The 25,536-nt window shown below is 48.1% G+C and overlaps 1 protein-coding gene across 7 annotated transcripts in view; it reads right to left on the bottom strand.

Annotated features, from left to right (window-relative positions):
* EPAS1 (endothelial PAS domain protein 1) overlaps positions 1 to 25,536 on the bottom strand; it is a 77,358-nt gene that overhangs the window by 21,752 nt on the left and 30,070 nt on the right. For 5 of the 7 annotated variants that reach the window (XR_004987423.2, XR_004987422.2, XM_036435213.1 and 2 more), the window contains exons 1-4: positions 23,411 to 23,454; positions 9,152 to 9,342; positions 2,346 to 2,497; positions 1,840 to 1,924 (exon numbers count right to left, since the gene is read on the bottom strand). Coding sequence is in view for 5 of the 7 variants with exons in the window: in XM_036435213.1 (XP_036291106.1) it covers positions 1,840 to 1,924; positions 2,346 to 2,497; positions 9,152 to 9,342; positions 23,411 to 23,439 (457 nt within the window). In the remaining 2 variants the exon portion in view is untranslated. Of the gene's footprint in view, positions 1 to 1,839; positions 1,925 to 2,345; positions 2,498 to 9,151; positions 9,343 to 21,897; positions 21,921 to 23,410; positions 23,455 to 25,536 lie in introns of those variants that run through there. The other 2 variants (XM_036435215.1, XM_036435214.2) reach the window with 2 other exon arrangements.

Genomic DNA, 25,536 nt, shown 5'->3' with positions numbered 1-25,536 from the left:
GGATTTTTTTTAAAAGACAGAATATTCCTCCATCATGATAATAAAACCATGCCCTCCATACTTAATGATGTTTCCTACAATTTTAATTTTCATAGGTGGGGTTGGCATATTCTGAGATGTTCTTGTATTTTGGGGCCTGGCCCACCACCAAAACCAGCTCAAGCCTGGAGATGAGTGTGGCTATAGTTTGGGTTATTATTCCCGTGGTGTCCTAGCTTGTTAGCCTCTGGATTCTTGTCATTCTAGCATTTGATTAATCTCTCTAAACACAGCTCCAATCAGATTACTCCACCCTTGCTCAAAAACCTTCAAATAGCACCCCGCTGTCTACAGGATAAAGTTCGAGGCCCTCCACCTGGCCTTCAAAGTTTTTCACAATCTGCCTCCTGGTCTTATCTTCCTCTTGGTGCTCACATTAACCCTTTGCTTCCAGATTATAAGTCCATTCAGGCCGGCACCTTCAATAAGGATCTGCTTGCTGATTTAGTGAATTTGATACCAAGTCCTGGATACGTGGACCAAGAGACCTAAAGTTTACTTAGATAAATAGACTAGGATCATGCTGTGAATCATGGCACTGGAGAGCTGGAAGGTCCTAGACTTTGCCTGGTTCAATACAGCCAATGTGAAAAGAAAAATTCCAAGGAACCGAGTAATGAAGGGACTTGGTTCAGGTCACATGGTCAGGCAGAGACTAGACTAGAGACTGAGAACCCAAGGACCAATGGGCTTCTGGAGCAGAGAATATAAAAGAGGCTTTGATTTTCTCAGGCTTCAAACACCTGCTTCGGGAAGGGACTCAGAGTCCGGTAGCCCCTTCCCCATAGAACCAGACAAAGATATGGAATAGCCCATGGAGAGCTGTCCAGACTGTGTGCTCTAGGAGCTCAGTGTCCCAAAGTCTTCAGGTGGAGAGGACGAGGCTGTATGAGAGGGGTACGGGGTTGGTTGAAATTCTGCATTTTGCAGGCCCAGGCTATAAGCTTTGTCTGAAACAAGGGTGGAAGTAGGCCAATAAAATGTCTGCTTTTGCAGAGTATGGTAATAGCAGCCAAACCCTGCAGGCTTAGTACCACTCACCTGTTATTCAGGTTGGACAAGCACACATCAAGGCAGTGACAGGTGAGAGATGGTAAAGGCGATGTTTAGACATGGGCAGAATCTGCCCAGAGCAGAGATCGATGTCAAGTTCAGATGGGACCTCGAAAGTCACTGATTCCCTTTTCTGCCCAAAGCATCAGTCTTGATAATATCCCCATTCATATCTTTGCTTGAATGTCCCCATTTATACGAGATGAAGCAGTAATACCAGCTGCCACTGCAAAGTGCTTTCTGCTTGTATGGGTTCTCCTATCCACCAGCACCTCCTGGGTGCCCCATAGGTAAAGGGCAATACACTAAACCTTTTAAATTTCTTCATCAGAATCTACCTGTCCTGTCTCCATAGGGAACCAGATTTAGTCTTTGACTCCAGGGTAGCTAGGCCCCCATGAGCCAGCCTCCTGATATTCTCGGCCTGTGTAGTCCCCTCCCACTCTAACTCGGGGCTGGACTGTCACTTGCTCTAACCAACAGGATTGGGAAGAGTGATGCTGTTCCCACTTCAGCATCACTCTGGCAGCTTCCACTTTTGCACTTTGGGGAGCCCTGGACTGCCATGAAAGGAGTCTGGCTGCCTCGGAGACTTCTGAGTATCAGGACCTTTACTAGTAAGTGCCCCTCGATCTCTTACAGGCTCTTTTGGAGTGTGTTGCGTGTCAGTTTTTTCTGGGTCATGATACTCATGACCCCCTGCCAGGTGGCACAAGAATGAAGGAGACGCAATGAAGAATGCCTTACCGTCTTTGATACTCAGGTTCTCACGGATCTCCTCATGGTCACAGGGATGAGTAAAGTCAAAGATGCTGTGTCCTGTGAGCTCCACCTGTTTCAGAAACAAGGCTGGACTTCAGTATTCCAAACACTGAAGTAGAAGGGTCTGAGAGGAAGCTGAGTCACCTTCTAGATTGGGACACCGAGAAGAGACCGAATCAGGTCTTCTCAAATTCCCAGCTCAGTGTGAAGTCCACAGGCAGACCAATGTATCAGGGCTGCCCTTGATGTCAAGAGACTTGATTCATGAGAGCTGGCCTATTAGCCTAGTCAGCAGAGCTGTCCACCAGGATGGCCTTCAGCAATGCCAAACCCAAGGCCCGGGGGTGAAAGTGTGGTTCTGAGACTGTGGTTGGGGATCAGAGAGGGAGGAGGGTGGGTATGTACAGGGACAGGTCAGGAGGGATGTGATCAGAACCTTCCACTAATTTCTACCCCCAAATAGAAACATGTCCCCAGAGGTGGGTGGTCACCTGTGTGAGTCCCATGAACTTGCTGATGTTTTCCGACAGAAAGATCATGTCACCATCCTGGGTCACCACGGCAATGAAACCCTCCAAGGCCTTCAGGTACAAGTTGTCCATCTGCTGGTCAGCCTCAGCTTCAGACTCATTTTCAGAGCATACTGGAAAGAGAGGGGGTTGAATGGCTTGTATGAATGTTCTGTTGACACAGATGTGACTGGCACAGACCAATGTCTGCCAGGGATGGCACACAGGCATGGAGTGGGGCTTTTCTGGAAATGCACACAGCCAACCATCTAAGTGCCTGCCATGTGCCCAAACAGGGAGGTCTGGGGCAGCGAATGTGCCAAATGCTATTTCTACAGAGGACTAGAACAGGCCTGTCTGGGGACAGACTAGAGTCGGGAGTGGGCCCTACAGAGTAGTATCCTGGTGGCTTCCCCTCTGTTTTGCTGAAATCATGGAACAAAAGGAGGGAAATTCTTTCCTCGCCACACTCTGGTGCAGGAAGCTAGCCGATAGGAAGGGAGACCATCTGGGAATATACTTATATCACAAATATATTCACACTTGGTCCCTGCTCACTTGGTGTCTGCCAACTAATGAGTCAGCTAAACTGACGGCAATGAACTGGAGGCCAGGTGAGGGTGCTGCCCTGACAGTGTTAGGGTCTCAGCGAAGGTCTCTACTGGAACAGAGTCTTCAGGAAGACAAAGACTGAACTCGGTGCTTTCCAATTTGAGCACATCCCCGAATCACCTTCGGGGCTTCCTAAAACAAGGGTTTCTGGGCTCAGGACTGCCATGTACTAATTTGGAGGGCTCAAAATTAAATCCGGTGGCCCAGCACCTTTCTAAGTGTGGAGCCTGCACAGTCCTACTGCATGAGGTGGCCCTCAATGGGCCCAGTCCCTGGGGTTCTGACTCAAGGAGGCCTCCAGTCGGGGCTGAGAATCTGCTTCCCTAGGTAGCTCCCAGGTGACGTCAGAGCTACTGGACCTTGGACCACAGATCGAGAATCACCACTTTGACTCAAGGCCCTGTGAGTGATTCCAATGCTGGCTGAATCAGCCTGTTTTGGCAGGGGCGACCTATTTTGGGGTGGGCGAGGAGAGCCTTTCAGCACCCTTTAAGTGACACCAGATAGGTGACCCCCTCCTCTAGACAGCAGAGGCCAGCCCTGTGATTTCTGGCCTATGAAGGAGAGTTTTTTTTCCCTCTCTCTCTTTAATTTCTTTGATCTCAGTGGCAACACTGACTTCAAAATCTGGAGTGATCCCAAGACAACCTTATTTGAGTTAACTAGGCCCAGAGGAAATAGTTCTGCTTAAAATTTCCTGTTTTTAACAGTTCTGACAGAGCTACACTGGTTTCCATCCATGCCCAGGACACTTGCCTCCACGAGGTGGCGAAAGTAGCTGCAGCGGCGGGCCAGCTGGCCTCTGGCGGGAAGGGAGAGGAGCACTCGGGGGGCCATGAATGGAAACAGAACGTCTTGGAACTGAAGTCACAATGGCTGGAGGACCAGGAAGCCAGCAGGCCGGGCCCCTGGGGACCCTGGGACAGCGGGGCCTCTCTCCTCTGTGGGACTGTTTGCTCCCACAGCACCTGCTTATCCTCTGGGGGCCGCTGAAGGAACCTGGCTGGCTCCCTGTCAGCTGGAGCTGAGGGTGAAGACTGTGGGATAGAGGCAGACTTTCATGCAAGAGGCCAGGGGTCATGAACATCAGTCTTGGCTGAAGACTCCGCTGCCTTTTCTCGCTCTTTCCTGCGAGCATGTGCGTTCCCTAATGCATCGCCAATCTCCGGCTCAGTGTTAGGCACATGGGAAACTAGCTATGCACTTATTATGCCCCTAGTATGTACATGTCTGCCCTGGGCTAGTCACAAAGCAGAAAATTAGGTATCTGGTGCCAAGTGTCACTCTGTACTCAGTCCTGTCTTAGGGAATACAGGGTGTGGAGAGGTATGAGAGCAACCCTTTCCTCCAAGGGCCTCGACGGTGCTGGTGGAGACAAAGACACACTGCTGTGAGGCTACCCAGCAGGGGAGAGAGACCCCAATAAAGAGCCCCACGGGAGCGTTCCACACGCTGCCCATGGGCGTCTTCCAATGGCCTCAGGTTCTCGGTCCGTCTCTTGCTTCCCAAGCCCCTTCAGAGTCTGACCCCAAAGAGGAGGGCAGGCCACCAGAATCAGAGGCACTTTGCTGAGCGGCAGCCCGTGCAGCCCAGGGAGCACAACAAGATCCTTTAATGCTAAAAATAGCCCCTGTAAACAGGCTTTGATGACTCCCCGCAGCCAGGATGTGCGCGGGCTTAGGTTTCGGAGCACTTTTTCCGGAGCACCACTCATTTCCTTCAGGCTAGTACCACCCGTGTGGGGCGGGCCCTCGGGCAGCAGGAGCTGGGCGTCTGGGGTGAGTGGCGGGGTGGCAGGGCACACGCTCCTGACCAGGCTGCCCCAAGGTGCTGTCCCTCTGTCTTTCCTACTCTGAGAGGTCCCAGCGCTGCTTTGACTCTTCATGTAAAAGCAATTCTGCTGAGATCTTCCTGGTTCCGATATGCTTGGCAGACAGTCTCCACTTAGTTCTCATTCCTTCTAGACCGATTCCTCTCCTCCAGCTCTCCCAGGGCCACAGCCACCCCACCCCCAATTCCTAGTGGGTACGGTCTGCAAGAGTAGTCTTCGATGCTGTGAGGAAATTATTTTGGGGTCCCTTACTGGATCATTAGCCACACCTGTACAAGCCACCGGCCCCAGGTAGCAGGCTTGTGCTCCCCTCCTCTTTGGCAGAAGGTATTGGTTTCACCTTTATTTTCTGGCCTCTCCGATGGCCTTGAAAGTTCACCCTTAGAGATTCACTCCTTTGTTCTTTACCTAACTTACTACTCTATCTTACCTCTCTGAATTGACCTTCATAAGCCATAGCTCAGGACTGGGGTTAGTGGAATACCTACTGATTGACCAGACCCTTCTTTGGTTTAAATCTTAAGGAAATGATCTACACAAGGTCAGTATCTCTAGAAGAGATTATCCATTAGCTACTCTTGGACATTAACGTCCTAGCCTGAATCATCTTATCAGCTCCTCTCCAAACAGGACAGAAAAAGGCCTTGGTTTGGAGGGTGACTGAGGCAAGGGGGCAGGGGGAGCAGTAAAAAAATAGGGAGGGAAAACCTAGGAAAACAAGTCTGAAAGTGATCCTAAGAAGGCATCAGAAACCACGTCTGCCTCCATTACTCCCGCCCTGTGGTTCCACTCTTTCTGCATGAACAAGTCACGGTAGAAATTAAAATGTCTTTGTCCCATATTTGAATATCTTTCCCAGAATAGTCTAAAGATCAGGAACTCAGAATCCCTTATTAAGAATGATGTCTTCACTAAGCAAATGCCAATGAATCAATAATCAACCTGACAATTCTCTTTAGAAAACTTGCTTGACATTAACCCCAGCTCTCGTGGAAAATGAATTTAGAATGTCACCCCATACAAGTATGGGGAAGTATATATATAAAAAAAATTCGTTTTAGGGTGAAAAGCCAATTTTGCGTATTTACAGTGGTTCAGTGCCCTGCGAAATGCAGAAGTGACCCTCATCTGGCCACGGTTTGCAGGGCTCATCTTGAAAGAGGATTTAAGACAATCAAGTGGTATTTCCACCGATGTTCCTGTCAGAGTGTGTTCTGTTCTCAGCCCAGCGTGGAAGCTAATATCATAAAGCTATTGTTTGAGTTTGCTTCCTGTGATACAAATCTCAATCGGCAGCCCAGACTCCTAGCCTGAATTTCTTAGCGTTGAGGTTTCCTTTCCAACATTCCCACACAGCACAGCCTACTGTGAGAATCAAAGGGAAACGTGTTACTAAGTAAAGAAGAAACTTTTCTAAAGCAAAAGCCTGGCCTTTTTTTGCCTTTTGAACTCTGAAGTATGCAACCAGCTATTTCCTATTACAAAACGAACCAACATCAGCCTCACCTTTGTTAGAATTGTTTCAATAATGAGTCTATTTTGACCTGGAAAAGCGTGGCAACTCTGCATTTTGACAGAATTTGCCACAAGGTAGGCAAGAGGATAGTATAGTTATTATATATATTATTTATATATACTGATTATATAATAGATTTACTTGTTCCTAGTAATTTCCATTTCTAAGCTATCACTCATATGTGGCAGGCAAGAGGATATGGGTTTTTATATCTGTGATCTCAATCCTTATCAGCATCACTTGGTAAGTCCTGTTATCCCCTCTGTGCAGAGGAGGAAAGTCAAGCTGAAAGACAGGAAAGAAATTCCCACAAGGCTGCAGAGAAAAAGCAGCCAGACTCAGATTCCGACTGGGGTCTATCTGCCCACAAACCCTTGCTCCTTCTCACTGAGCCATGTGTGTTGAAAAAGTAAACTATGACTCGGAAAGAAAAAGGTCCTGTGTCTCCCACACAATTCCTGGAAACAATTTCAACAACACGTTGAGGGAATGTGTGGTGGGAGCGAGCCCAGGAGGGAGGGGAGAAAAAGGGACACTGAAAGCCATCCATCTCTTCCTCCCCCGGGCGGTGCTTGCTGTATGAGAACTGCTCCTTCAAGGACACCAGGACCAGATGGCTTTGTATCCCTTCCTGCCATCTCTTACTTTGGGACAGAGAGGACTTGAGCTGACATGCTGAGGACTCTTGTTGGTCTGGGGCCGAGCCCAGGAAAGGGCAGGCAGTTTGTGTCCACAACTTGCAACAAAGGCTCCCCGAGCGGAGACGTGTGAGGTCTCGCTGTGGCCACTCTGCTCCTATCTCCCTTGGCGTGTCTGGCGCACAGGGGTTCCCGTTCCATACGTGCATTACGTGCTCAGCCACTGATGCAGGGTCCTCTCTAAGCCAGCTTCTGAACCACGGAGAGACTTATGGGTGGGAGAACATGAAAAACAAGACCACGCACTGAGAGAAAGGATAGGAACAGCTCACCAAATGCGTGAAGACCTCCTCCCCTCCCCATGGCTCAGAGTCGGCCCCAAGCACCTCCATTTAACATGTCAGCTCTGGTCCTCTCTGTCCCCTCCTCTTCCACACACACCTGGTCCTTGCCAACATCTGCGCCTGCCTGGGTTGCAGAAAGGACCTGCCCTCCTGGGTGTTTTCCCCAAGATGGGCCAAGAACATAGAACGACTTGAATTTCAGGCACGTATTCGCCCTGTCCCAAATGTGTGACTGCGGGCAATCTTGGCTTCTCTGTGCTCCGGGTTTCATCATCTGTGAAACACTCGACGGTCCACATTCAATCCGAGAGGTGTCCCAGGATTAACGTATTAACCTTTCCGGGCTCTCTGTCGGTGGAGGAATGGGGGATGGTGGTGAAAGGAAGCAATGATTAACCCAAAGGCATGAATGTCTAAGAGCAGAATTTCTAGTACCATCACTAGGAAGTTGAGAAGATGTTCCTGGGTGACAGGAAGAGTCTTCACCTAATAACTACATTTTCCACTGCCAGCTCTGTGTATCTGCAGAGCAGAATCAGATATTGCCCTGAATGGTCCCAGGAGATGAGCCTCTTTAGAAGGAAGAGGTACACGTGTCCCCTGAGATGGCATCTCCAGACCCTTCCTACACTTCGGCCCATGGTTCCCTCTTTCTGTAGCATGTGTGACCGCGCAGCTCCCTGAGCTCTGCATTGTTTCCTTGAAAGTATTTTATAGAGTCCGTCTGTGCCCTTGGTTCCCCCCCTCCTGTCTGTACTTTTCCAAGACTCTTTGCACTCACAGTATAGGCTGAGCCCTCCAACCCTCGGTCCCACTGAGCTGTCATCCTATTTTCTGAAAGTCTTTTCCTCACATCCTTCCTGTGCTCCCGGGCCCAGAATAGCATTTGTCCGTCTGGCCTCCCAACCTCACGCTGGATTCCCCTTGCTCAGGGTTCCTTTCCCAGAATAGCCACTTCATAACAGGATGGCGGAATCCACCCGGCTCAGAGGCACCCTGCTCACTCAGGAAAACCGAAAACCAACCACCAAAGAGCCTTCCCTGCCCTGCCCGCCTCCTGCGCCCTCACTACCTTGGATGCTGCCAACCTGGAGTGCCACAACAGGCGACACTACCCACCGCCCGATTCCTTACAAAATTGACGACTAAGTGGGGACTGTTGCGTAGGATCTGAAACTGGGAAATTCCTGAGGCCGTCTCTTTGGGTCAGGACTAACAGGAAATGGCTTTATGAAGAATGTAAACTCTGGGGGGGAAAATGTTTTGTGAACTTGAGACTTACAGAGATACCAGGGAGGGTGAGAATGAGGTTGTTATCCGTCAAAACACCCCAGCATGAATAAGTGTGGCTGGGCCAGGTGCCTTAAAGATAGCATCTTGGTTAATTCTCACCGACACCCTATGCAACATGCATTTCTAACCTCTTTTTACAGTTGAGGAAACCAAGGGCAGAGGCACCAAATAATTGACCTGGCATATTAGCTACGAAGTGGGGAAAACCGCCTGGGCACATCTCTGTCCTTTTGGAGAAGTTAGCTGGGAGATACAGCCAATGGGAAGGCAGCTGAGAGGCCAGCACAAGCTGCTTTGTTCTCCCAGCCCCCTCTCCTCTTAGCCTCCAGGTGCCCATGCATTTCTTTGGTCCTATCCTTGCCCATCTCACGGCTGTATTCAGGGTAAAGGTCATTGCTGGAAGGGAGGGGTGTAACATGAAGGAGTAAAGCACTGATGATGGTGTGTCTGTGGGTGGAAGTTTTGCAGAGTGGGAGTTCCTGGTAGGGAGACCTTCCCAGTGGCCTTCTAACTCTAACACCACGGAGCCTACTGGGCGCATCTAGCAGCCTCACCTGAGGACAGGAGCTTGTGTGTTCGTAGGAAGCTGATAGCCAGCCGCATGATGGAGGCCTTGTCCAGGTGGGAGCTCACACTGTGAGGCAGGGGCAGCTCGTGGGCCAGCTCATAGAAGACCTCCGTCTCCTTGCTCCTTCGGCACCTTGCTGCATCCCGAGACTTCTCCTTCCTCCTCTCCGAGCTGCTCCTAGATTGAGAGAGAAGGGGTAAGTTATTACAATGTCACTGTCATTCTATCATACCCTTGATCAAGGCATCCCGAGGGGTCCCCACCCATGGTACGACCAAGCTCTCACATTGAACCAATACATGCTCACACCAGTTATCTGAACCACACAACCTGCTTTCCACTGTGAGCTCTGCTCTCATGGGTACTGTCTTCCTGCCTGCTTTGTTCCCCTTGTCTGCCCAGACAGGGCTTCACATGGTGGGGTCTGAGCAAAGACTTGCCAATTAAAATTCATTCACTGGCAATGTCTTGGCCCTGATCCTGGTTATCTTGGGGCTGAGGTAAATGTGTGGTTCTATATACTCAAATAATTTAAATTGCTTAGCCTTAGTTTTCTGATCTGTAAAATGGTCATAACAGTACTTATACCCCATAGAGTTATTGTGAGGATTAAGTATGACAATTTATGTAAAACTCTTTAGCATCAGGCCTATCTCCCCTGGAAGCAATCAATGTTAGCTAATGTTAATAACAAATCTATCTGTGAAAGGATGATCATGAGAATGAAAGCATTGCCAGAGTCTACAGTACAACCCCATTTTCGTAGAAATATATATAATAGTTTTTGTATGCTATTATATATTGTAAAAAGCCTAGAAAGAGACTAAAATAACTATTATTCTTATAGCTATCATATGTGCAATGCTTACTGTATTTCAGGCAATGGTTTAAACACTACTACTTTAGCTTCTTTCATTCTTGCAAATACCCCTGCAAGTCGTTATTATCATCATCTCTAATGTACAGAGGAGGAAATGGGTCCATTCAGGCTAATTTCTCTGCAGTTTTTCTGCAGGTACCCGGGGGGAAGTGGGGCTCGGCACCAGCAGGAGGGCCCCAGAACCACGGATGATTGTCTTGTCTCTCTATAGACAAACATATGAGCAGTTTTAGTTGGTGAGCACATAGGGATTGTTTTTCCCCCTCGTGCTTATCTGTATTTCTTATGTTTCTAGAAAGAACATGTATTGTGCGGTTGGTAAACACGTTTGTTACCGTATTTTCCCGCATATAAGACGACTTTTGAAACGAAAAAAAGTCAACCGAAAATCGGGGGCAAAAGACCAAAATTGCACAAAAATTACCTGCAGATCTTGACGGCAAAGTAAGTCTTTTCTTTGAAGTGGGGGGTAGTCTTATACAGTGAATATAGGCCTAAACCTATGTTTTAACTGTAAAATTAGGGGGTCGTCTTATATGCCAGAAAATACGGTAATTTTTAAGTGTCCAATGCAATATGGCCCTCAAGGCCTCATCTGACCGGCTCCAGCTCATGGTCTCTGTCCTCCCATCTAGAATCTCCCATGAGACTTCAGGCCGGGGCTGTGCTCCACTTGTCTGGCTTCACCGCCTTTAATCTGGACAGAAAATCTGTAGATACTTTGGGATTCGTGGAATGTGGCCAGGCCTTTCAAACCCTTCAGGATCTGGGGCAGAGGTACTGCTTTGACTTGACATGTTTCATTTTAAGAAACAGGACATCCAGCTCCCTGGATGGATGAAGCACCGTTTGCCCAGATGGCAGAAGGAATGTCCAATAGCTGCGAATGGTTAAGAAGAACCTTCAGAAAAACTCTGAAAGGGGTGAAACTTTTTCCCCCCTTGTCCAAGTTCTCTTTTGTTTCCTTCACTTCATCCCTGGTCCCGTCTCTCCCTGACTTCCAATTCCCAGAACTCCCTCCCTTACACCCCACCCATCACCACCCTCCCGGATCTGCCCTCATGATCAAGTTGCTTTTGTACCAGATCTTTCGTGACAGTTTGCATATTCGCCTGTCCCACTCGTATTTTAGTGTTGACCTCTGATTGTGGAGAAAAAGCAGCTGTGCAAGGTTTGCAGCTATCCTGGCACAGGAAGTAAGGGTGGGAAGGGGACAGGACTCTGAAACTGTACACATTACCCTGTATGTCAGGAAAGCCAGCATCTCAAAGATCCTGATTCCATTTTCCAGCACCAATCCTGGCATATCCCAACAAAAGCAACCTTAACACGTGACCAGGGGCACATAGAGAAGCCATCCTGGGGTGGGAAAGGTCCCCAGAACAGGCTGTGACATTAACACCATTGTGTGTGGGCACAGAGTGTCCCTTTGCCATGTCCCTTCCTTAGAGTGAAGAGCAGACAAAGCAGAGAGAACCAGGAAGGGGAAAAGCAGTCTGGGGTCAGTGCTCTGTCTGGTAATGGCATTTGACACTTGGATCCTACCATGTTCCCTGGACCTGCAAATATTCATTGACACCTACTTTTGTGCCTGGCGTTGCACCAAGTACCTTACAGATATTGCCTCATTATAATCCTCCTAACAACACAATATGGTAGGGTTTTGTGAGCACAATTTACACATGTGGAAACTGGCTTGAACATAATAAGCAACTTGCCCAAGATCACAAAGCAAGTGTGTGCATAAGCCTTGGGGATTGTCAGTGAGCAAGGCATTTATTAGTCCTGAGACACATGGGTGCTCCTGTCTAATTCCATCCTCACAACCATCTTGTGAGATGGGCAAGACAGGAATTGCTGCTGTCCCCATTTCACATATCTGGAAAGTGAGGCCCAGACCAGTTAAGTGATTTACCAAAGCCATCTAGCTGATTAGTGGCAGAGCTAGGGCTAGGACCCATCTCTTCCTAGGTCAATACACTTCCCACTGCTTAATGGCTTTAGCAAGAACTAAAAAACCACCAACATCTTAACATTTAGAAAAAGAAAGATTGAGAGTCTCACACAGCCGTTTGGTTTTTAAACGTCACGACTCCATTTTAGCTACCTGGTTTTCAGTTGCACGTTGGGGACTAACATGATTTTAATGAAGTTATCTAGTTCAACTTGACACAGCCCAGAGATATCTGCCTAATGTTGACTCTCGGGAGAGTCAACACTGTCATGTGTAACACTGTCATGATTTCATTAGCAACACTGAAGAACAAATATAATTAACACCAAGTGTGAAGGCAAGACTCCCCCCTCCCCAACCCCCCAAGCCCAACTGCTGCATGTATTTCCTCTCACAGTTTATCATGGGGTAGGTCTCTTAGCAAATACAACAGGGGACTGAAAAGAGAACTGGTGTTTTAATATTGGGTCGGCAAGTAAGTAATTGCGGGTTTCACACATATATGGCTTCAGTTGAATTTTTAGGTTTGCAGACGTAGTAAAAATGTAAAACACATTTTGTTATTTGATAGTTGGCTATTCAGCTGTTAATCAGTAAAAAAAGTTTTTTGATCTGTTTTGTAGTTTTCGTTTGGCGTTCGTTGAAAAATGGAAAATCAAAAGGAACATTTTCGTCATATTTTGATTTTTTATTTCCACAAAGGGAAAAACGCATCGCAAGCTCATAAAAAGTTATGTGCTGTTTATGGTGACGAAGCCTTAAAAGAACGGCAGTGTCAAAATTGGTTTGCCAAATTTCGTTCTGGTAATTTTTCACTCAAAGATGAAAAACGCTCTGGTCGTCCAGTTGAAGTTGATGATGCCCTAATCAAAGCAATAATCAATTCGGACTGTCACAGTACAACACGTGAGATTGCAGAGAAGCTTCATGTATCACATACATGCATTGAAAATCACTTAAAACAACTTGGCTATGTTCAAAAACTCGATACATGGGTTCCTCACGAACTGAAAGAATCACAGTTAACGCAACACATTAGCAGCTGCGATTTGCTAAAGAAATGTAATGAAAATGATCCATTTTTAAAACGACTGATAACTGGCGATGAAAAATGGGTTGTTTACAACAATATCAAGCGGAAAAGATCGTGGAGCAGGCCAGGTGAACCAACTCAAACAACATCAAAAGCTGATATTCATCAAAAGAAGGTTTTGTTATCAGTTTGGTGGGATTACAAAGGAATTGTCTACTTTGAACTCTTACCACCCAACCGAACGATCAATTCTGATGTCTACATTGAACAACTAATGAAATTAAACAATGCAGTTGAAGAAAAGCGGCCCAAATTGACAAATCGAAAAGGTGTTGTATTCCATCATGACAATGCAAGGCCACACACATCTTTGGTCACTCGGCAAAAATTAATGGAGCTTGGTTGGGATGTTTTGCCACATCCACCATATAGTCCTGACCTTGCACCATCTGATTACTTTTTGTTTCGATCTTTACAAAACTCCTTGAATGGTAAAAATTTCAATAATGATGATGATGTCAAATTGTACCTGATTCAGTTTTTTGCTAATAAAAACCAGAAGTTTTTTGAACGTGGGATTATGATGCTGCCTGAAAGATGGCAAAAGGTCATTGATCAAAATGGGCAATACATTACAGAATAAAGTTATTTAGTTCCATGAAAAAATTGTCTTTGATTTTCTTTAAAAAATCCGCAATTACTTACTTGCCGACCCAATATATTGGCCACAAACTATCTAGCTATCTGACTTTGGACAAGAAAGTGTACTCTTTGTGCCTTATAGCCTCATCTGTAAAAATGGGAGCCATCTCATGCCTTATTTGTAAGGATCAAATGAGAAGAGTGTAGAAGTTGGAACTACAGGTGTGACTCGCTATATTGCACTTCGCTTTATTGCGCTTTCACAGATGTTGCGTGTGTTTTTTGTTTTTTTACAAATCGAAAGCAAGACCCTCCACAAGCAAAGATTATGCCTTACTTTATTGCGGTGTTCTGAACCGGACCCGCAATATCTCTGAGGTATGCCTGTGCCAGAAAGCTCTCCACAAATGGAAACCATCATGACAGACAATAACGATTTCGTTATCTGGCTAATATGAGTATTAGTCACATTCAGACTTTGGCCATCACAGCTGGTCTTCATCGCCAAACTGTCTCAGGGCTGGAGGCATATTTGGGGTCAGGCTGATCTTGACCGGTTCTTTGTGTCATGTTGCTGAACCTTCTTCGGTCAATGAGTCTTTGTTTCCTAAAATCCTCCAACTTCATTTTCTCTCCCTAGTAGATGGGCTCTAAAATTAATTGCAGTAGTCCAGATTTTTATTTTTATTTTTTATGACCATTCTAGACATGGCATGTTAGAATTCTCTGGTTTCTTGTAAAAACGATATATTTTTTTTTAACAAGCTTTCCAAACCCTCAGAAATGTATTTTTTACTCCACGTTGCTCTTTCAACAAAGTCCCTGTGCCTGTCTTCCTTGGTGGCCTCACTGTGACCACAGGCTGGTCTTACACAATATTCTGTGTATGGGACACACAGCGTAAACCTGGCCCTGGAGGTGTTTATGGAGCTCTGTGCTGGACCTGTGGACCTGCAGGGTGCATCAGAAGTGCATTCCTTGTTTTCAAGGTGAATGCATTCTAGTTAGGGAGCCGGCAACTTGAAACATTTCTATTAACTACAAAACAAGTACAAACAATAAGCACTATGGGTGGTTAAGATAAGAAACAAGCTGTGAGTAAACAGGGTGAGGGAGGCAGGGTTTCGGCTAATCCTAGGAGGACATATAACAATACCTTGGTGATGTTTGCACGGCTCAGAGGACACTTTTTGTTCCTACACATGTTATCTCCTGTGAGTCTCACAACAGCCCTGAGAGATAGGAACTGTTATCCCCAAGATGTGGGGATTCAGAGGGATTAAGGAACTTGTTAAATTAGATATTGTCTCAGACCTAGTTCTCCAGGATCAAAGGTTTCTCCACCAGCAGCAAGGAACGGTTGCTTATAATATGCCTTCGAAATGCACGGTGCCATGTTAGATACTTGCCCATATATTGGATGTTCATGTACCGGACAGGAGGAAGAGGAGGGTTAAAGCTTTGAAAAGAGACAGTGACATAAAGATTCCATGGGGGATGAGAGGAGACTCTGTCCTTAAGTGAACACCCACTCACCCGGGGAAAAGATCTAGACATCAGGAGTAGGACTAAAAACCCGTATCTGAGTTTGAATGGGGAGTGAGTAGGAAGACAGAAGCCAGTGCTGTGGGCTTTGCAGGAGGCTGCCTCCATCCTTGCTGGGCTGGGCTGGGGTGGTGTGGTGCTGTCAGAGGGACTCCCCAGTACTCCCTAAAAGCTGCGGGGTCAATCTGCATGTGTGTCTCTCTCCGTGGAGAACAAGCCATTTCTGTCTGTATTTCCCCACCCCCCCTCTTACATCTTAATATACACAAATTTATATTTAAGTCCCCCGAGTTGGAAGCTCAAAGTGTGAGACATCGGGTCCCACCTGAGAAAAGTATCCAGTGAGGGCCAGGCAGCCAGTCAAAAGACAAAACCAACATGACTGCCCTAAAGCTCCAGCTGGTAGCCGCTACAATTCAACCAGGAAACATCTCCTGGTCCAGAGCTTCGTTATCTTAAAAATGTCTCCTTAACTTCTGGGCCAGGGCTCCAAGATGGAACTGTTGTCAGCTCTTGGGCCAGATGATCGTGGTTTCTGGCTTCCAGGTGAACATAGCCTGGTGGGATGTTCAGAATGTCACCAGCTGGGCCCACGGGGCTGGCTGCTTAATTAGCGATAGTATCCTGATGTTCAGCATGATGAGGACTGCCCCACGTAACACCTGGGGACCAACAGGGTTTCAAAACCCTATATCCATGACCTATAAGGTGTGATGACTGAGGAGCAGAATGGGTTAGAGGTCAGGGAGAGAGGCTGAAGCTAATGAAGCCATCTTCGATGAGTCTGTTGGTTGGTGGTGAAATTCTAAGCGGGTACTGGTGTGCAGAAGCTGTGGAGGAAATGAGGTCAAATGCAATAAGGAGAAGCTCCCCTGACCCTCAGATGAGGCTGCCAGAGGGAGGAACACACCGGCTTCGGGTCCCAGAGAAGAGGATAAGTGGGTGGCCCACACACCTAGGGGGTGACTGACTCGCAGAGTAAATGAGAGCAGAACCAAAGCCAGTGCGTCTCAGTCTTGGCTCCTCACTGGAACCATCAGAGAGGAGCCTTAAACACTGATGCCTGGGTCCTTTGTGGATTCCCACGGACTAGGTCTGGGGTGTAGCCTGAGCACCAGGGGTTTAAAGCTTCCCATGTGATTCTCTAGGGCTGGGAACCGCTGTAGCAAAGCAATCTGCTTTAAGATACCTCTTTCCCCTCCTCCCGCCTTTATTTTTGGTGGAAGGCAGGCAAAGGACACTGATACTGATTGAGCACCGTGGGCTAGGTGCACTTCATCTGACCCTCATTTAAAATACCCAGTGTTTTTGCCCAGCAGTGGTTTGCAACTTGAGGTGACAGCTTATTAAACCACAGGTTTCTGGTGCTGTGGTCACCCATCTTTGGAGGACTGACACCAAGCCTGCTCCGTAAACCTAACCACACTCTTTCCCTCTGAAATGCACCGTGTCCACATTCACCATGGCCAGCAAATAGGGAGTCAACAGCCCGTTATTTATCTGGGAGCTTTTGTGTCTATCGCTGTACCAGATGCTGTAACTGACAGAGAGGGGCCAGAGGAAGGAGGCAGCGGCTTGAATGGGTGCCACAGAAAACGCAGCTGCCCCTTCACAACAGCCACCTCGGGAGACACTACACGCTTCACTCCTGCGAAGTGGTCGACGTGCGAAGCATTTTGGGGGGGCCTTTTAAGAATTAGTTACAGAGCCCCCACAAGAAAATCAGTCACAATACTTCATAAACCATGCTTCGTTTTGAATTCCAAACAACATTCTCCCAGGCACCCACCCCAGTGGATGGAGTTTGGTTGTTTAAAAGAATGAAATGTGCCCTCCGAGATAAGGCCTTGCCACAATTGAAGGTTTCCAAAAGAATGGCCTTTGGCTTTGCAGGCAATCAGAAAGGCGTGGCAAAAACGCTTTAGAAGAGGGAGTGTGCTGGTGACCGGCTTTCCGGGGACATTCTGATGTCATCCAAAGGCGGTCGTGATTAACAGGGGACTCTATTATAAAGGGGAGGAAAGGGCATCAACATAGGCCCGTCAACATGGGAGAAATCTAATTCGGGAGGAACTGGGCAGATCAAACCCACCAGGTCTGGGCCCTGAAAGAGACCACAGCCTGCTGGGAGACAGTAATACGACAGGCCAGTACATCAGAAGTCCTAAAGAGGGGATGCACTGAGGAGGTGAGGGCTGGAGTGGCTGAAACAGGAATGGATGCTTTCACCGACCCCTTCCTGGATGAAGAACCCTGAGAAGTGTCTCATACCTCAACCTCCACTCCCCTGGGCTGAGCCCCAGCTCTCTGCTCACCATGATGGCCCCTGACTCACTTTGTGCCCCTAGAGGGAGGGCCTGGACTGCATTCAGAGCTGACAGTAATGTCGGAGGCCCACCCAGCATGGCCCTCTATGGTCAATTCTGCTTGGGGCCCACTGGAGATGCTTATCTGGTGGCCTTCTCCGCTCCAGGCAGCCTCAGGGAAGAAATCAGCAGATGCAATTACTGAGCAGCCCCAAAGGGACTGCCCATCTGGGCCCCAGATAACCCAGCTCCTTCCATAATCGGAGGACAGACGCGTGCAGCCCCAGCCCAGCTGGGAGAAGCCGTGCGTGTACAGGAGTCACAGCGACAAACTGTCCCTATGCTTAGCTTCACCAAGCCCAAGCATTGGCAGGGTTCTCTCTGTTCAACCTATATAATGAGTGATATCACTTTAAGTCTGTATCATTCCTTATAAAAGCACTTTACAAGTAGATTCGGAAATCTTCCCAGTAGGATAGAAAGAGCAGCTATCATGATTCCCATTTTAGAGGTGAGGAAAATTGAGGCTCAGAGAGGTGTGGAGTTGGAGCAAAATCCCTGAGCTCTCTTTTAAGGACACACAGAGTTCCTTGCCAACCAGCCACTACACCTACCACCTAATTGGAAATGGGCCTTCATCATGCATTACCATCTCATAACTAAGTTTATCGTAATAGATTATTTCCTTAAAAAAAAAAAAAAAGACTATGGTGGGAACAGGGGTAATGTATATCTAAGGAGGCAATTGTGAAAATACACAAAGGCATAAAGGAAAAAAATGGAAATCCCATTGGATTTATGGCTTTTTACTTAACATTTTATTACATTTCAAAGAATTCTTTAAACACATTGACAACAGCCAGCAATATCATGTTGAGTGGGTGGACCACAATGCACCTGACTGTTGTTCAGATATGGTTACTAAGTCCTAGCTGTTATAAATAGCACTGTGATGTCCACCCTTTATCAGGTGATGCGTTTTAATTTGTTTTGTGTAATAAAAGATAACACGCAACCAGCTGTGTTACTGAATGTGGAGCCCCCAGGGGTTGAGATGAAGAGACAGTTACCGGGGAAAGGAAGCATTCAGGATGTGCACACCATCTCAGCAGCTTTCTCTGTCCAGTCACCCCACCCCCACCCCCATCCTCTTAGGCTTCCCCTTTCCCACCTGCCATGTCCAGGTTACAGCATCTGAACAGGGATGACCAGCTACTGAAATTGGGGGATCCAGGTCTGCGAAGATGGCCACTCTGGTTGTTCCATGTTTTTTCCATCTGTCATAATCTCCCCACACCCAGGGTACTGACAGAGGAGACTCAGTGGCATCTGTACCCACAGAAAGGGGAGGATAGCCAGTAACCACAGCAGGCATGTGCCTGTCTCTCCATTGCTCTCTCTGGCCTCTGATGCCTGCTACTGCCCAACCCCTACACTGTGCAGACTCCGGTGGAGGGACCCCTTATCCCCGGCTAGCTGAGAGGCTGCAGCTGCGGCTGGGAAAGAGCCACATGCAGTACCTGCAGACTGATGAACTCTCAACGCACCCCCTCTGATTACACCCGGAAACAATCTCAGGAGGAAGCTATGGCCCCATCCCTGTTTTGCACTTGAGGAAATAGACCTGAGAATGTCGGGGACATGTCCAGTATCATCCAGATGGAGCCAGCATTCACACCCATCCTTTGACTCTAAATCTAACGCTCCTAATTCAAATTGGGCAATTTTTCCCAAAATGTGCATAGGGTCAAAAGGTTTGGCTGAGCTGGATTTATTTGGGGGCAGGTGGTGGGTGGGAGGAGCCCTCTAAGGACACTCCAGGATGAGCTCTTGATCTGGGAGGCAGCAAAGGCGATATCTGGTCACCCTCTTGCCCTAGGTCAGCCCTCAATGGACTCACCAAGCCCAGTGGAATACTTTCTCTCTGCTTAGAGATGCTTGTTTTTTGTTGTTATTGTTAATCCTCACCCAAGGACATTTTTCCTTGATTTTTAAAGAGAGTGGAGCCAAAACCGGTTTGGCTCAGTGGTAGAGCGTCGGTCTGCGGACTGAAAGGTCCCGGGCAAGGGCATGTACCTTGGTTGCGGGCACATCCCCAATGGGGGGTGTGCAAGAGGCAGCTGGTCGATGTTTCTCTCTCATCGACGTTTCTTACTCTCTATCTCTCTCCCTTCCTCTCTGTAAAATATCAATAATATATATATATATATATATATATATATATATATATATATATATTTTTTTTTTTTTTTTTTTTTTTTAAATAGAGAGTGGAAGGGCAGGGGAGAGAGAGAAACATTGATGTGAGAGAGACACATGGATTGGTTGCTTCCCACACTTGGTCTTAGGGATCGAGCCTACCACCTAGGCAACATGCCCTTGGGTTGGAATTGAATCCAGGATCCTTCAGTCCACCGGCCTATGCTCTATCCATTGAGCAAAACCAGCTAGGGATCACTAAGCCCTACTTTGATGTCTCCTCCCTCCCATCTTCTCCACCTCTATCATCTTATCCCTTATTTCTTAAAACTCCATCCTGAGGGCCAGTTCAAGCTCTGTTTCCCCCAGATTCTTCCCTGGCCACCCTCACTTTCTTCTCCAAGGCGCTTTCTTCCTACATCACTCACTTGCCTTCATTAAGGGCCTCCCTGTCTCACTGGCTTTTCTAGGCAAACTCAGTGTCCTCAGGGGACAGGACATAGGCACAGCGTCTACTTCAGTGCATCCATCACGGGACTCGGGCCATGGCAGGCAACCTGGGCAAATATTTGCTAATTGATCATAAAGACATTCAAGTGTGCCCTTTCTGCTTCTCCTTTCCCTCTCAGGAGGAAAGAAAAAGTGATCCCAGCTGGCTTGGCCTCCATCCCCAGGGCGAGGTCTCGCTGCTCTCCCGGGAGCCGAAGCTGGGCCAGCTTGGGTTTCAGCACTCTGCCGCACCTCTTCCCTTCAGTGAAGAGTTAAAAGCCCTGGGAAGGCTGCTTCCCACTTGGAAATCTCCATTTCCTCATGCAGCGCGAACAAGAGAACATCTATGGACAGAGGCTGAGCGAGCCAACTGCACAGGGAGGGAACTTGCTCTGAATGGGGCTGTTCTAACGCCCGCCAAGGCAAGTCATTGAGATGCCATCCCCGAGGTGCAGCCCCCAGCGTCACCTCTAGATACCCCCTTAATCCCCGCCGGCAAAGGGGATGAATGATGAGCACAGAGCCTGGTGAAAGCAAGCTCTTTCATGAGTGGGGACAGAGAATCTCTGAGCTCACACTGGAGAGGAGGTTGGATGTTGCAGAGGAGGCAGAAGCAGAGGTCCTTCTCTCTCCTACTCAAACCGCCCCCACCCCCAACACACACTGAACTAAAATTAATCCCTGATTTATGCAGAGCTGCCAAAACAATTGCTCATCAAAAGGCAACCAAGGTGGGGGGGGGGGCGGGGGTTGGGATGGGGTAATAACATTAGAGAAAGTATGTGAGATGCCAAAAATAATCATCGTGTCATGAGAAAACACAGCCGGGCCGCCTCAGGGGCCAGTGCTGGGTACAATTCAGGAAGCAGGGAGCAGAAATTCCCCTGGCTGTGTCGTCAGACATTCTGGGTGAAAAAATAAAAAATATATTAAAAAGCCATAACTGGAATAGGCAGTTGTCAGAGAGAGCCCTTTTCAAGTAGAGAATATGATTTTAAGGGTCAGTTCTCTCTTCTTTATTTCAGACTCTTGGATTTCAAAGGAAGTAATGTTTGTTTCGTCTTTTCATTGGGTCTGGTGCTTCATCATAGGCTACTAGTGAAATACCCTAGGATTGGCTTTCCTAATCCTCATCTGACGCCAGAACTCCGGGGCCTGGTATTTAAAGCATTTCCAAATGTGAGAGAAGGGGTGGGGGGCACACAGAGGAGCTCTCATTCTCTTCCCTTCCCCAACGCCCCCCACCCCAAAGCCCCGTCTCCCTCTTTAAAAAAGGAAGAGGGAAAGGAGAGAGAAAGGAGTCGGAGAGAAAGTCAGAGACCTTTTCTCTCCTGGCTTCTTTTAGAAGCCTGATTTCTAGCCTATTTACACCCCATTTACACGGTCACAGTCCAGAGCTGTGGGATCTGGTTCATGGCCACAGGGAGAGCCCGTGCATTCTCCCAATCTTGCCCCGTCACTCTGCGACGAGCTGCAAGATGTTCCTGTGCATTTAGGAAGCTACATTCCATTCCTTTGTAGAGAAGTCATCAAAAGCCAAGGGAAATTCCAGCAAGTCTTCCCCAAGTTACTATCACACCCTCAAATGATAATATGGAGCAATTTGGGATGTAGAGCTGTGTTTTCCCCCCCAGCAATAGCTTTTCTCTCTCTCTCTCTATACACTCATCCAACAAATATTTACCTCCTCATGTGCTGGCGCTGTCAGGAATGGAATGAGACCTGGAGCTGGGAGGTTGCAGAGAAGAGGGGACTGAAGTCCTAAGTGGCAGGCCTGGTGTCAGTGATGCGATGGGAGGGTGAGGGAATGAAGAGGGGAGAGCTCTGTGCTGAAAGGGGGGTTTGAAGAAGGAGCAGATACGAGGAGGCCATCAGGAGAGCAGGAGGGACAAGAAGGACAGAGATGCTCCTGGGGTATGACCGAGGGTGCCAGTGGTCAGGAGACAGGCAGGGGTCAAGACAGAAAAAGCCAGAGTGGAGAGAATTTAGTCAACAAACACCACCGAGTATCCACAAGGCGCCCAGAGCAGAGGAGGGTTTTCAACAGTGAAAGGACTGGCGAATGAAGGCAGAGGATCCATGGCTGCCTATGCCATGGATTCGTTAGTGGCTGATGTGCCAGGTGACGGGCAGGGCAGACCCCAGCCTGGGTCCCTCTTCTGCCAGGGGAGCACGTGCCACACTGGGCAGCAAGAATGAGAAGCCCTCTCACTCGCCAGCAAAGCCTGGGGAAACGCGTTCCTTTGCCGGGAGCTCTAAATATGGCAGCGACCCCTGGGCCGCCACAGGCTGGAGCTTGGGCTCAGCCCACAGAGACCTGGGGGAGGCATTCTTGCTGAACAGTAACTCATCAACACGGCCCGTGGGACGGAAAGCAAACTTCACCAAGGGCACACGCCTCCTCTGGCTCCAGTCGTGTTTTATTTTCAAAGACTTTAGCCCCAGTCCTCCAGCTGTTTCCCCTTGCCCCTTGCCTCCTTGACCGATGATCAAACAGAACACAATTCCAATCAGAATCCAGGGAGAGGACTAACTCACCAGTCTACACCCCCTTTCCCCAAACCATTCTGGCATGTCACCCCGGGTTTAAAGACAGGAGTGGCTTCCTACTGCCCTCACATTGAAGTCCAACCTCTACCCTATTTCCTCCCAAATAAGACAGAGTCTTATATTAATTTTTTTCTCCTAAAGTTGCACTAGGTCTTATTTTCAGGGGATGTCTTATCTTTCCATGTGCTAGGTCTTATTTTCGGAGGATGTCTTATTTTCGGGGGAAACACGGTAGATGCCCCTTGAGGTCTGTTAGTCCTGAACCTGCTTTCCAAACAGAGCTCAAACAAGCCCGCAGCACCCTACCTGTTCCAGCCAGCCTACACTCTGCACGGACACCCACCACTCAACACTCCCGTTTGCCACCCAGGGACCCCTGCCCCCCAAAATGTGACCCTTCTTTTCTTACATCCCAAACCCTATGCTTTCAGAACCAACATAGACCCACCACCTCCACAGAGGTTTTCCTGATCACCCTACACAGCCCACGCTGATCTCTCCTCCCACCCAGGCCCTGGACACCTGCCTGGAGAATTTATCTAAACCGCTAATTGCAAGGGTTCATTATTCCTTATCCTTGAGGTGTTCTCTGAGGGCACAAAATGCCAACTTTCCTATGTATCTCATAGCCTGGCCCTGTGCCTTACCCCAGCAAGGGCAGTTTCATCCAGTTCATTCAGATACAGCCACAGTGGGGAGGGCTGGAGTGACCGCCAGCTGCAGGATTAGGATCGCAGAGTCAAAGTGGGTTCATGAAGAGGAGTGGTAGTGGCTCACTCATCACTAGGTTACCTAACATCCGGTGACTCCGCACTGTCCCCAGAAAGCTGATTCCCATCCCCTAAGGATGTTTTTATACAGAAGTTGCTGGCTGTGCCCGCTGCCCTATTGCAGGGGGTGTCCCATGAGCCAAATGCCAATCAGCTTTCACTGAGACTGGAGAGCAAGCCTGGACGGGGCAGCCCCTCCCTCATCCCCTGAGGAGACCAGGGAGGTTTCTGCCTCTGATCCCACCTCCTGACACAACAGAATAATCTGTTGCCCAAAACCACCCGTCGCCCAAAGCCCCTCATATCACATGTGTAGATGCTCTTCTTGCAGCAAGATTTCTGTCAGGAAGGATGCCAGGGCTTGGCCAGGGCTGTACCTTTGGATGATGTAACATGGAGGTGAGAACATGAGCCAAAACAACAACAACAACAACAACAACAACAACAAAACACCCCAAAACCCCACATACACACAAGAACACACAAATCAAAACCAAAAACCACTAAACACAAAAATCCTAAGGAAAAACACCAAATTAAAAACCTAATGACAACCATAAAGGTCAGCAAGTGGGGCTCAAGAATGACCCACTTTGGAATAAACACTCTTCATTCACCCAAAGTTCAGTGTTTAAAAATCTAGTCCCCAAACCTCAATCCTAACTTCCCAATACACACAGCAGACTGGGAGGGGGTTAATCGAGTCCAGCTGCTCCTCTTATCTGGCTAACGTGCTAATGGCAGATCTCTGCTACAGAGATTCTATCAATGATTTCTGCAAATCACTTTTATTAGAGATAATGTCATTTTTACTTCATTATCCAGTCCAGCAGTCAAAGGGAAAATAAGTGGATCTTTTTTCTTTGAAACGCCAGCTCTGTCCATTAATGTTGAGGGTGACAGCAAATTGAAAAACTCTTGGCCACACTTTTCAAAAGATTTTGGTCAATTAACCCCGGGCAGTTAGCCCTCTGCTTCCCAGGCCGAGCAGAGCACCCCAGCAGCCTTTGCCCCAGCGACTCAAAGCAAAGAAAGGTTGGTTTCTGTGCTTGTGCCTCTCCCTGGCCTGACTGCTCAAGAAGGGACCGAGGCTACACAGCGGCCATCCTGCATACTCAGGTCTACCGGGCAGATAAAACACTTGTATGACGGCCAGGCAGGCGGGCGCAGTGTTAATTCCACTTTGAGGAAAGCAATAATTAACATGTGAGTCAGCAACAGAGAAAGACTTTAAGCCCTAGGAAAAAAGCCCCAAAGTCCCTGAAGCCTCCGAGACTGCCCCGAGTTCCATGAGACGATTTACCAGATTAGCCCGAGTGTGGGGAGACCTGAGCGGAGCGGTTGTGCAACTCCAGGGGCTCTCTCAGCTGCCTGTCAGCTGTGCTGGGGACTCTCCGAGTTCTGCCTCTCGTGCGTGCAAGGAAAAGGTTCACTCCTCCAGAATCAACTCAGAGATGCACTTTCCATGTCCCTGCTTAGTTCTTTCTCCTAAATATATTTTTTAAAATATATCTTTATTGACCTCAGAGAGGAAGGGAGAGGGAAAGAGAGAGAGAAACATCAATGATGAAAGAGCATCATTGATTGGCTGCCTCCTGCACGTCCCCCTACTGGGGATCAAGCCCGAAACCTAGGTGTGTGCCCTTTACAGAATCGAACCTGGGACCGTTCAGTCTGCAGGCTGATGCTCTACCCACTGAGCCAAACCAGCTAGGGCCCTCCTAAGTATTTATATAATGCTAGATGTAGCTTTCATTTCATCGGAGTGATTTCCCATGGCCTCAAAGACTGGGACCAATTTGCCCTCTACCCACTTGCAGCAGGCCACCTCCCACAACTGTGTGGCACCAGGGTTCTAAAGAACTGAGCTTGAGCTAAAAGAGCAAGTACTCCTTTGCAATTTAACCCTTTGCACTCCGCTGTCCCCTCTCAGGGGACATCGGAATTCTAGCACATCACTCGGATGTCCCCCTCAGGGGAGACATTGCAGTTTATTAGTGATC

This window comes from Pipistrellus kuhlii, unplaced genomic scaffold, assembly GCF_014108245.1.
Source record: "Pipistrellus kuhlii isolate mPipKuh1 unplaced genomic scaffold, mPipKuh1.p scaffold_m20_p_13, whole genome shotgun sequence".
Taxonomy (NCBI): Eukaryota; Metazoa; Chordata; class Mammalia; order Chiroptera; family Vespertilionidae; genus Pipistrellus; species Pipistrellus kuhlii.
Note: the sequence above shows the minus strand (reverse complement) of the source record. Positions and strands in the feature narration are given on the sequence as shown.